At 42.8% G+C, this 13,111-nt stretch overlaps 1 protein-coding gene across 6 annotated transcripts in view; it reads right to left on the bottom strand.

Moving 5' to 3' along the window:
• slc38a10 (solute carrier family 38 member 10) overlaps positions 1 to 11,327 on the bottom strand; it is a 31,578-nt gene extending 20,251 nt beyond the window's left edge. For 3 of the 6 annotated variants that reach the window (XM_010906108.3, XM_010906102.5, XM_029120005.2), the window contains exons 1-5: positions 4,941 to 5,201; positions 4,479 to 4,717; positions 3,712 to 3,875; positions 3,493 to 3,586; positions 821 to 964 (exon numbers count right to left, since the gene is read on the bottom strand). In XM_010906108.3, coding sequence (XP_010904410.2) covers positions 821 to 964; positions 3,493 to 3,586; positions 3,712 to 3,875; positions 4,479 to 4,574 — 498 coding nt within the window. In that variant the 5' untranslated portion in view covers positions 4,575 to 4,717; positions 4,941 to 5,201. Of the gene's footprint in view, positions 1 to 820; positions 965 to 3,492; positions 3,587 to 3,711; positions 3,876 to 4,478; positions 4,718 to 4,940; positions 5,202 to 11,052 lie in introns of those variants that run through there. The other 3 variants (XM_029120006.2, XM_029120004.2, XM_029120007.2) reach the window with 2 other exon arrangements.
• Positions 11,328 to 13,111: the final 1,784 nt, after the last annotated feature.

The following is a 13,111-nucleotide window of genomic DNA, read 5'->3' as shown; positions in this document are numbered from 1 at the left end:
GGAGACGTCAGGGCTTTACTACAGTACAGGACGTTATGCAAAGCACAGGACAGTACAAGGAGGCTATACTAGATTTCAGTAGCAGTGATAAATGCTAACTGTGTAAGCAGTGCAAACACAATAGAAATACACAGACATAACACTCAAAACAGTGTTATAAAATTAAATAGTTAAGTTATGATTGATTTTATATGTACCACCAAAAGTGAATGGTAAAATAGGTTCAAAGAGAGCTCCCTCTGCTGGCGACTTCCTGAAAGTCAAACGCTGATGACCTATAATGTACAGAATGAATACAATCTGTAATATTAAAAAGATAACACAGCACAGACATTTGAAATTGAAAAGATGTATAGAGTATATTGTACCAAACATGAGCAACATAAAAAAATATACATATTTCTTATTTATTTATGAGAAAAACAAATGTCTGCAAAGGGCTGCACCACTATAACCATCCAACAGCCTCTGGAAACACTCCACATTTCAGGTGCCATTACAGGAGGTCTGTTGCCTCCATCATTTACAGTTCAAGTACCAGTAGCTCTTACAGCAGGCATTTACCGCCCTGAAAAGCTCCTCCTACTGCTGTTTTAATCAGAACATTCCTCTAAATTGAGTAAACAGCAAATAAAAATATCCCGTAGACAAGCTTCAATGTAAGAATTACAAGAACAATCTGAGATTATACAAGAAATGTCTGCAAGCCTTCGCTGGTTTGAAATAACCTTACAAGTCTGTTAGCAAAAGCTTCTCCACATCTAACTGGGGCACCTGGCTTGCTTGTATGTCCCCTATTCCAGTGTGGGTGTGGTCTCACCGTGAACATGAACAGAGTGTAGAACATGAGGGCCATGGCAGAGAAGGACTGGATGGATGACATCATGTTCCTCTGCAGACTAAGAGGCAGCACGATGAACAGAGACACTGCGATCAGCAGGAGCACGCGGAAGCTGAATGACACCTGGGGAAGGGCGGGACAGGAGACCAGTCAGGCCACTAGCGTCACATGCGCATTCAGACGGATCAGTGGAGAACGGACGCCACATCGCGGCAGATTATTTTTACTGGTCGGTGTGTGCTATGGAACGTGTCCAATGCCGAGGCCACGCTGACACAGTGAGAACTGAAACTATATCCCAGTCATCACCAGTCTACTATATCCCAGTCATCACCAGTCTACTATATCCCAGTCATCTCCAGTCTACTATATCCCAAATCATCTCCAGTCCACTATATCCCAAATCATCTCCAGTCCACTATATCCCAAATCATCTCCAGTCCACTATATCCCAAATCATCTCCAGTCCACTATATCCCAAATCATCTCCAGTCCACTATATCCCAAATCATCTCCAGTCCACTATATCCCAAATCATCTCCAGTCCACTATATCCCAAATCATCTCCAGTCCACTATATCCCAAATCATCTCCAGTCCACTATATCCCAAATCATCTCCAGTCCACTATATCCCAAATCATCTCCAGTCCACTATATCCCAAATCATCTCCAGTCCACTATATCCCAAATCATCTCCAGTCCACTATATCCCAAATCATCTCCAGTCCACTATATCCCAAATCATCTCCAGTCCACTATATCCCAAATCATCTCCAGTCCACTATATCCCAAATCATCTCCAGTCCACTATATCCCAAATCATCTCCAGTCCACTATATCCCAAATCATCTCCAGTCCACTATATCCCAAATCATCTCCAGTCCACTATATCCCAAATCATCTCCAGTCCACTATATCCCAAATCATCTCCAGTCCACTATATCCCAAATCATCTCCAGTCCACTATATCCCAAATCATCTCCAGTCCACTATATCCCAAATCATCTCCAGTCCACTATATCCCAAATCATCTCCAGTCCACTATATCCCAAATCATCTCCAGTCCACTATATCCCAAATCATCTCCAGTCTACTATATCCCAAATCATCTCCAGTCTACTATATCCCAAATCATCTCCAGTCTACTATATCCCAAATCATCTCCAGTCTACTATATCCCAAATCATCTCCAGTCTACTATATCCCAAATCATCTCCAGTCTACTATATCCCAAATCATCTCCAGTCTACTATATCCCAGTCATCTCCAGTCTACTATATCCCAGTCATCTCCAGTCTACTATATCCCAGTCATCTCCAGTCTACTATATCCCAGTCATCTCCAGTCTACTATATCCCAGTCATCTCCAGTCTACTATATCCCAGTCATCTCCAGTCTACTATATCCCAGTCATCTCCAGTCTACTATATCCCAGTCATCTCCAGTCTACTATATCCCAGTCATCTCCAGTCTACTATATCCCAAATCATCTCCAGTCTACTATATCCCAGTCATCTCCAGTCTACTATATCCCAGTCATCTCCAGTCTACTATATCCCAGTCATCTCCAGTCTACTATATCCCAGTCATCTCCAGTCTACTATATCCCAGTCATCTCCAGTCTACTATATCCCAGTCATCTCCAGTCTACTATATCCCAGTCATCTCCTGCCTACGGTTATGTGTGCGTGTTGAGTGTGGTGATTGGATAGTGTCCCCTGGCTGTTAAAAGTTCAACGTACCTGAACTTCTTGTCTGTAAAAACAAGTAGCCATTTTTACAACAGGAAAACATCATCCAGGCTTATCAGCCAAAGTATGCCTCCCATTGATAAGACTGAGAAACCACAAATCAAACAGAATCAAAAAGATGTGTTTGCCCACAACCTGAATGCTACAACCAACTTTTCTTCAGGAGGATATTATTCTGTGTGTATGCAGGTGACCTAATACGATAAGAATATACAGAGTTTTTTTTCTGGATGATAACTATTCTTAAACAGGGAGTATAACACGCCTGGTTAAATGTTGCAGCTAGCATTCACCTTGTTATTTCCACTCTCAATCAGTAACCTTTTGGACCTACTCTATGGATAGGCTAGTCCATTAAGAAGGATTTGACAGCTAAAAGTTTTTTGTTTTTTTTATGAACATCTGATCAATCCATCACTGACTCTTACATTTTCAAGTTCAAAGCATCTGCTAAGACAGTACAGCTGTTATGATTCAAACATTTCAATGGTGAATGGGCCCATGCTCGCAAATCAGCTCATCATCGATCTATCATTATCCCAAGATCTACATCTACATCTTAGATTTACATCTAATTCATACTAAACACTGTATTTTGAATAATGGGCAATGTCAGAACATTTCATTGCAAAATTTGCTAATTTGCTAATATTTCTGTCAGCTCCATTTCGGAGTATGTAGAATTGCAGGAAATGGTTTAAGAATACATGAATAAATGGGCCAAGGTGGATCATTGACCTCACCCATTACGTCCTTTGGAATCCAGAAGAAAACATGGTGAATCCAGAGAGAACAGGTAAGTGTGTCCAAACTTTTGACTGGGACAGTATATATTAACACAGTATTATATTTAATGAAATCCTCTGACTGCGTTTTAATTTAAAAGAGGTGGCTTCTACCTGTAGGCCCAACAGCTGGGCGAAGAAATTGGAGCCCAGGTCAGCGATGACCACATAGAAGGCAATACAGGTCCCCAACATCAGACCTATCATACTGTAGACACAGCCAAGGAAAGATGAGTAAGAGTACAAGCATTTAGACATGTAATCAAGGTGTTAAAGACACAAGATATACTAGACATCACAACAGCATTGGCTTTTAACGGACAGGACACATACCTGGTCTCCACCAGTGTTTTTCCTGGCTTGCCATAGGCATGGAAAGCAAGGCCGGCATAGGTTCTGCGTTTGGTGCTGCTGGCCGTGTGGACCAAAAACATACACGACTGGTGGGTCATCCATGAACAGAAGAAAAGCAACAGCGTGCCCAGAACTATCCCACACTAGAGGGAGGGAGAGAGGGAGAGTCAATACTATAAAACAGGAAAATATTCTATATTCTCAATACTATATTCTCCAGAAATAAGGACATTCCTTAATACACATTTTATAGTGGCAGGTGCGAAATGAGAAACTAAAATGGCATTTCAATAGGGATGTTTTAATAAGCATTGAAGCACAACAGCATGTAGTATGTGTGTCTGGATACAACCATCTGCTATTAGGGCAGTAAATAGTGATGTCATGTCATTCTACGTTCTCATATACCACGGCTATCAGCCAATGACAAATAAGGATTCAAACAAGCAATCAGGATTCAAACCACCCAATTCATAATATTCAAAAAAGCAAGGTGAACACGTCATAAGCGGCAACAACAGGGACGTGTAATGACATTCCAGTATCAACATTTCTGTAAGTGATTCAACGAATAAACACGACTTACAGCAGCGCACTTGAACAGAACGTATGGTTCCTCACTACCATATGTTACACTTCTTGATAAGAGTTCACAGGCAGACATAGCTACAAATATTATGTATAATCTATGCGAAGCATGCTTAGGGAATAAACGGTTAAACGACGTGAGATAGCGGTAACCGTACCTGTTTGAAACAGAAAGGCATGGTCAGCACGCTTACTCCAACGATGCTGTTGACCACGTTCATTATCAAACCCCAATTTGAAGCCGCAGCCGTCATTATGAAAGGATGTTTTTTTCACCCTTAAAATTGTTCAAATACGACGTCTGCGATGAGAAATGGAAACAGCCAGTAGTGGTGGTTGTTCTTTGGTCCAAGTCCAGTAGCGATTGTGACAGTAGTTGAAGCAAATTCTGTTTTGCCTTTTCCAATGCGTGTCCGTCAAGTTCGTGACGTGGCGAGTCGTAGGGAACAGTTAAGAAAGATGACAAAACATCACTTTATCTATCGATTACGCAACGTAGACATTTAATGTGATTTCAATATAATACGTGAATCTACATGTTTAAAATCAAGCCAGGCAGCCAAATACAATGAAAACAGCTTTACGTTTTAGATGTTGCAAAAACTTTGATAAACACACACCTATGGCTATGTTGTTAGCTTGCTAGATTTTTGAAACTTAGCTAGTGACTGTATGTTGTTGACATCGATGAATCTTGTACATTACTCTGGTCCAGGGTTAGGGAAATGCCGTAATCTGTTTAAATAGCTACATCACATAACGCAAAATATATTGTATTTCATTATTATCTAGAAAAGTATATAATACACGATTACGGACGCTACAGAAATCACTATTAGTGAAACCAGGAAGTATGAATCTTGCTCGACAAGTCAACTCACGAGTCTTAAAAAGACAACAATGCTGCTGGTGATGCGGCTTGGAATGCTTGGGCGTCCTCTAGCGGTGAGGGGTGTTGCTCCATTTCACGACTGAATGTAGCGTTTAGATCGAGTCACAAAAAATGTACGCAGCCACCACTATTTGAATAAAAAATATATATACATTTTCGGATGACGCATTTTTTGTTTGCGTTTAAAGTTTGAGAAATTATTAATAGTGTAGACATTTTTCATAAAGACATCTTTCCTACGTGGATCATTATTTTCAACGTGCAGTATGAAATTGAATACAGTAATTTGCTATCATCACTACAAAAAACAACACCCGAAACCTGAAAGAGACACAGAAATTCAACCCTATATTTTTAGGAAGAGAGCGTTTTCTACTTGGTTCCCCAGATGCATTCTGTGGTCTGTTTTTGTGTTATTCTTTCAAATTTTACGGTTCGAATTGGGGGAAGGTAAACTGATGCTAGATCTGTGATTACGGTAACTTCCACTCTGAGCCCTATCTCTCTGGAGGTTGCCTGCTGCGTTGTCAGACCAGGAAGGTAGAGGGGGATGACCAGACCACTTTACCCCAGCTAGGGCTCTGGTCTCTGGGGAAAGGGGATTTGAAGCAGGGCTCAGATGGAGCTTTGGGAGGGGGGAAGGGGCAAGAGAAGGGAAGAGTGGGTGTGTGAGTGGCTGAGCTTTTACACGTGCGTGGTTGTGTGTGTTTGTGTGTGTGTTTGTGTGTGTGTGTGTGTGTGTGTGTGTGTGTGTGCGTGTGTCATGGAGGTAAGGGAGGTAGGGGAGGTTAAGACAGGAAAAGCCTGGTCATTGTGCTCCAGTGACCCCTCAAAATCAATGTGACAGACTGGTTGATTGGCTGGAGGGTCCTGTCTGTCCACACCTAATCCCTCAAGGTAGGCCCACAGCCTAGGTTGGGATAAGGACTGTGTGTGTGTGTGTGTGTGCGCGCTAGTTGGGGTTGGCAGGATGCATGAGATATGTGCATTCAGGTATGGAGGGCAGTTGTCTTGGCAAGATTGGTAGGGGCAGAACCAGGTACATAGATAGTAGTTGTAGCTATTTCGGGGGGGGCACATTTTAGGGCAGATTTAGGAGGATAACCTAGTCAGGATGAAATTAGACACATGCATCTGGATTTGACCCCCTGACCTCCCAGGGTGACACCAGGTCACAGTGGGGTCGCGGGGCACAAAGCAGAGCGCTGACCCCCGAGAGGTCAAGCATGCAGGCGACTGAAAGGAGGCCTTTGTGAGGCCAGGCATGCATACGATTTCCCATGAGCACCGGGGCCTTGAGATCCTCAGTCTGGCCAGGAAACCAGCATACAGAGAGGAGGGGAGATGAGGTGTGTGTGTGTGTGTGTGTTGGTGAGAAAGAGAGAATAAGAATTAAGATGAGAGATGTGTAGTCTATATGGATGAACATAGTGCCTGCAAATGTAGTCATATGTGGTATACACACCCATATCTTTGTCTGTCAGTGATAAAGCATGCCTGTGTCTTAGTATTTAACCAACATACGTGTATCGCTGTGTGTGTATTGCAGTGTGTCTACATGTGTCTGTGTGTATGTGAGAGTGAGAGAGAGAGAGAGAGAGAGAGGGGAAAAAAGAAAGAGAGAGGGAACCCTCTGCTCCAGTAATCACAGTTAATTACAACGCAGCATTAGCCCTGACCATGAATGGGGTTTTCAACCAGCCTTATACAGAGAGGGAGAGACTGCAAGGCCCGTCTATCCATTTGAACATTGCCTACCTTTGTCCCTCCGGCCTCTCTACATTCTATTAACCCCCTGTCATTTGACCATCAGTATTACACTAGGGCATAGAGACTAGGCCCTAACGACCACTCTGTCTGCTAATAGGCTACTAGACTACAGTGAGAAGGAGGGATTGGACAAAAGATGTCTTCTTGGCAGGATGATTAGTTCTGGTGTTGTTGTTGTTGTTAAACGGGGAGGCCATGTAAAATTGGAATGAAGCTACAAATGCATTACACTTTTCGTGACACTTTTCTTCTGGATTCATTTTTAATTTGAGTTAAGTCTGTCCTGGAAAATGGTGGGTTATGTTTGAAGTATTCGGGCAGTGAGCTTGTTTTAAAGAGCTGTTAGTTTCTTAGGACCATCCCATTATGGTCCTGTCTAAATAGCAGCTTTTAACAGCACGAGAGGGGGACAGTAAAAGTGTCAGAGTAACATTCTTGGTGAGGTGGAAGGCTCCATCCTCCCTCCAACACTGCTCACTTACGAATGGTGTCTCTTTCTTACCTTCACCTATTTTAGACACACACACACACACACACACCCTCTCTCTGAAATACTGCCTAAACTAACCATAAATTCAATGTTTTTAAAAGGCCAGACTCATAAAGTGGAGAGGTGACAGAGCTGTACTGATGCATCAGTATGGCCCCTCCACAGCATCTACATCAGCTGAAACACACATACATACACAGGACTCCGTACTCCAACACACACACACGGTATGTACACACTTAGGGATACACGGCCGATGCACACACTCCTACCCACAGACAGTATATTCCCCTCAGGGGACAGTGTGGCGGGTGAATGGCGGAGACTGTTACCTGTGTGAGTGAATGGAACAGAGCGTCTGTGTGGATTCATGCTGGGTCTCCTCTGAGGCACAGTGTGGGTGTGTGTGTGTGTGTGTGTGTGTGTGTGTGTGTGTGTGTGAGTGCCCGACACTCCTGCCCACCCCTGTGATCTACAGCCTGTGTGTCTGTGTGTGTGTATTTACCCATATCTGCTGAAATCTCTACCTGAGCCTATGATCTATAGCGTCTTTGGGCGTGGGCGGTTACATGAGTGAGTGAGTGTGTGTGTGTGTGTGTGTGTCCAATGGACCTCACAAATATAGTAACCCTTGGCAAATCATGACTAGTTGCCAGTCCTCACTGGTATAAATAGCTTTTTTTTAGGCTTTGGGTAGGTTTAGATAAAAAAAAAAAAAAGGAAATCAATTGTGATCCCAAAGTATGTATTGTAAAACAACTATTCTTTGTGTGGTTTTAGTGTGGGTGTGGATGTGTGTGTGTGGGTGACATTATGTAAGTCATATTTAAGCAGAGACATTCGATAACTCACTTTTAAACAGAGACTTTCGGTAAGTCAGATTTAAACAGAGACTTTCGGTAAGTCAGATTTAAACAGAGACATTCGGTAAGTCACAGTTAAACAGAGACTTTCGGTAAGTAAGATTTAAACGGAGACATTCGGTAAGTCACATTTGAACAGGGACTTTCGCTAAGTCACAGTTAAACAGAGACTTTCGGTAAGTCAGATTTAAACAGAGACATTCGGTAAGTCACAGTTAAACAGAGACTTTCGGTAAGTCAGATTTAAACAGAGACATTCGGTAAGTCACAGTTAAACAGAGACTTTCGGTAAGTCAGATTTAAACAGAGACATTCGGTAAGTCACATTTATATAGAGACATTCGGTAAGTCAGATTTAAACAGAGACATTCGGTAAGTCACATTTATATAGAGACATTCGGTAAGTCAGATTTAAACAGAGACTTTCGGTAAGTCAGATTTAAACAGAGACATTCGGTAAGTCACAGTTAAACAGAGACTTTCGGTAAGTAAGATTTAAACGGAGACATTCGGTAAGTCACATTTGAACAGGGACTTTCGCTAAGTCACAGTTAAACAGAGACTTTCGGTAAGTCAGATTTAAACAGAGACATTCGGTAAGTCACAGTTAAACAGAGACTTTCGGTAAGTCAGATTTAAACAGAGACATTCGGTAAGTCACAGTTAAACAGAGACTTTCGGTAAGTCAGATTTAAACAGAGACATTCGGTAAGTCACATTTATATAGAGACATTCGGTAAGTCAGATTTAAACAGAGACATTCGGTAAGTCACATTTATATAGAGACATTCGGTAAGTCAGATTTAAACAGAGACATTCGGTAAGTCACAGTTAAACAGAGACATTCGGTAAGTCACATTTATATAGAGACATTCGGTAAGTCACATTTAAACAGAGACATTCGGTAAGTCACATTTATATAGAGACATTCGATAAGTCACATTTAAAGAGAGACATTCAGGAAGTTTCTTTGGTGAGGTTGATCCGTAGATCATTAAACTGACCATTTACACAGGCTATTACTCACTGAATGGCTGGTTATAACGCAGTCCCTCTGGCACGGGCGGAAATGAACCCTGTCGTATTTCTCCTTAATTGACACCACTCCCACTACATGTTATGCCTTCGTCCCTTCGTCCCTCCTCCCGCCATTCTTCCATTCATGATTTAAATATGTGTCCACCAACCCTGTGTGATGTCACCTTAGTGAGATGTGTACTAACTTTTATACAGCAAAACCAATGTCCCATCATTCTGAACTGTTAGAGAGATAAACATATAGCAATAGACATAAAGGCCTTCTCCGAGCCTGTTGAGCTCTTGGATCAGCTTCCAGTTAAGCCCATTGACTATACTGACAAAACTTATACCTTATCATTCATACAACACACCCCTGAATTCGCCCTCTCCTTCATCATCCAACGAGAAGTCATCCTCTGTCTTTTATTCACCTGCGTCATCCCTCAACCTCTCACGCACTCTTCCTGCCTAATGGTCATTTTGCAATTGGTGCCCTTGGAGATGGAGAACTGAAATGAATGACAGAGGTGTAGGCTTTAGGAGTAAACAGAGTGATATATCTACCAGAGCACAGGTTAATGTTGGAGTAGCGTTTACCTAAAAGGGACTTGTGAATAAGTTGGTGCCAGCTGATCTTGTGTTGTATATGTAGCAAGGGCCAATTAACCAGAGTGTAAAGGTCACAGTGTTGATTGTTGAAACGACACAAGGTGACAAAGCAAATGTCATTGTGTAGAATTACATCCAATTCATTGAGGAACCTTTGTATAGCAGCAAGCCTTTAGACTGTGTCACTATAGTTGGGGATTGGCAGGATGTTCATTTCTACGAGAGTATTTTATGAAGCATTGGTGAAATATGCCTTAATGAGGAACAATGACAACAAAGTTTTAGACTGAAGGTGGTTCATTTGGGCATTCAATACATCATATTTGTAAGTGTTAATGTAGTCTCACTTGGGCAAATTCAAGTTGAGGATGTTTGAGTGGCAGGTAGCTAAAATTGAGGAACTTAAATGTTTTGTTTTTGTTTTTAGGTAGTAGGTGGAGGTCATAGACGGCGTGTTAGATGTTATTAAATCTGTGTTGTAGCATGGAGCACATTATTTATTGAAGGGCTGGTTGCATATAGGATAGGGTCATATGCATAAAGATGGATGGAGTAAAGAAGTCACCATTAGGTGACTTCTTTACTCCATCCATCTTTATACATGTTTCCATCCATCTTTATGATAATGTTTCACAACATTATAATATACACAGAGAATACAATTGCCCGAATAATCGAACCTTGAGGAACTCCCATCTCTCTCCTCTATGTCCTACTCTCTCTTTTGTCATCCTCTCACTCCTGACCCCCCCCCCCATCCCCTGCCACTCCGCTATGCGAGTGGATGGCCCTAAGACAGCTGGCGGATAAGAAGCAGTGGTTTCTGGGAGAAAAACACATTAAGGTTCTCATAAACAGGAAATATCTCTTTAATGCCAGTAAATAGCATGCAGACACGACCATTCATTACCCCCATTGAACCCTGACCGAGTAACATAGCTACTTGTCCCGTTCCATAACAAATATGTACAGCAGTCGTGGACGACATTATGTCGTACAGTCTATAGAGATCATAATGGAGGAGTAACTTCGATATAATGGAATGTGGAATGCATCGTAACAGTTGTGCAATGAGGTCTGAATCTTACCTGGCGATGGGTCCACTTAACTCTGAGTGTGTTCCTGTTGTCTGCTCTGGTCATACGTGTTTTGTCTGTGTTCTCTGCACTCCATCACGGTTGGCGCCCCTGTCCTGTCCACACTAAACGCCTTACAGTCCAGACGATCCACAAACTGTACGCCACCTCATTTTTTCTTCAATGCTCTTCTTCAATGCGGAGTTGTAGTCTCTCTCTCTACTTTCTCCTTCTCTCATCAAAATTCAGCTGTGTCAGTCTCCCTTGGTGGACCTGATAGATCTACGTCCTGCATGGTTGAGAAACATCAACTGGGTGAAGGGGGATTTTAGGTCAAAGAGAAAGGAGAGGAGACTGGGAGGGGGAGGGAGGGGGAGGGAGATGAGGAGACGAGAGAGGGGAGAGCAGTGTGGTTTAAGAACAAAAGACACGGGTTCCCTTTGTCATTCCATTCTCTGCCTCTGTTTTATGAACAGAAGAGAAATGAGGGAGCTGTTATTTATTGTAGGCCCACATAATGGTGACTTCTTTACTCCAGTTAGCCTCTGCCAAGCACTCTCTCTTTGTCTCCCCTTCTCTCTCTCTCTCTCTCTCCCCCCTTCTCTGTCTCTCTCTGTCTTCCCTGTTCTGTCTCTCTCTCTCTCTCTGTCTGTATCCCATTCTCTGTCTCTCTCTGTCTTCCCTGTTCTGTCTCTCTCTCTCTGTCTGTATCCCCTTCTCTGTCTCTCTCTCTGTCTGTCTCCCATTCTCTGTCTATCTCTCTGTCTGTCTCCCTATTTCTGTGTCTCTGGCTCTCTCAGACAATGTGTGGGATCTCTGTGTGTGGAACATGGCATCTTGTGCATGTGTCTGTGTGTTTCTGTGCCTCTAATATCAAGCCCCACTAATCACCCTCCCACCAGGAGAAAACCGCCACAAGGGTGAAAGATATGTATCCCAGTGCAACATGTGGGTGCATTTATATATGACCTGTCTCTCACCCCCCCACCCCACCCTGTGCACGACACACCCTTTCCCTAAATTTGAAAGGCCATTGCTGCTATCCAGCCACTGATCAGACTGACCCCCTGAGGCTGTCATTGCGCACACGTGCATGTGCATGTGTGTGTGTGTGTGTGTGCGCGCGCATGCTTATGTGTCTTTGTTTCACTAAACATGTAATCCATGTATACTATGTGTACAATTCAGTAAATATTATGTATAATTGTGTTGCATATGGGTTTTTCTATGCATCTTTATGTAGCCTTATATAGCCCTCTGTCTCACTGTGTAGCCTTTTAAAGTCCTGTGCCACTCTATGTATCCTTATGTAGTCCTGTGCAGCTCTGTGTAGCCTTATATAGTTCTATGCCTCTATATCAAGCCTTATGTAGTCCTGTGTCTCTCGCTGCTCTCTCTCTCTGATAGGTACCTGCTGTATTTAGAGCCCCTCACTCTCTCTGATAGTAACCTGCTGTATTTAGAGCCCCTCCCTCTCTCTGATAGTAACCTGCTGTATTTAGAGCCCCTCCCTCTCTCTGATAGTAACCTGCTGTATTTAGAGCCCCTCCCTCTCTCTGATAGTAACCTGCTGTATTTAGAGCCCCTCCCTCTCTCTGATAGTTTAAGTGGGGTTCTGAGCTCCCTGCATTCAAAAACAAATAAGCTGCCACATAAAGATCATCCTTCATTTCTCTTCAAGTCACTCACTGAAAAACACACACACACCTCTGGCCCCATTTGGGGTCAAACAGAGGGGGACCAAAATGAGTTTCAAATGTTGTCATTATTTATTATTGGGTATCATCTGACTGTACAAATCCCTGACAGATGTTTGCCTCCTGTTCATACTAGTGTGTGTGTGTGTGTACGCTCCTCCATTTGTGTTTGCCTCTGTGTGCGTGTGTGTGTGCATGTGTGCGCGTGTTTGCATGGATGTGTGTGTGTGTGTGTGTGAGCATGCCTGTCTTTGAGTGAGTGCACATGTCTATGTTATGACGAATCACATACTGTATATCCTACAGGTGTTATGGTTTACCGATATGACCCTCCTCCTCCTCTCCACAAACTAAAGAGAAACAGTCCTGTTATT

Source organism: Esox lucius, chromosome 5 (assembly GCF_011004845.1).
Source record: "Esox lucius isolate fEsoLuc1 chromosome 5, fEsoLuc1.pri, whole genome shotgun sequence".
Lineage (NCBI taxonomy): Eukaryota > Metazoa > Chordata > Actinopteri > Esociformes > Esocidae > Esox > Esox lucius.
Note: the sequence above shows the minus strand (reverse complement) of the source record. Positions and strands in the feature narration are given on the sequence as shown.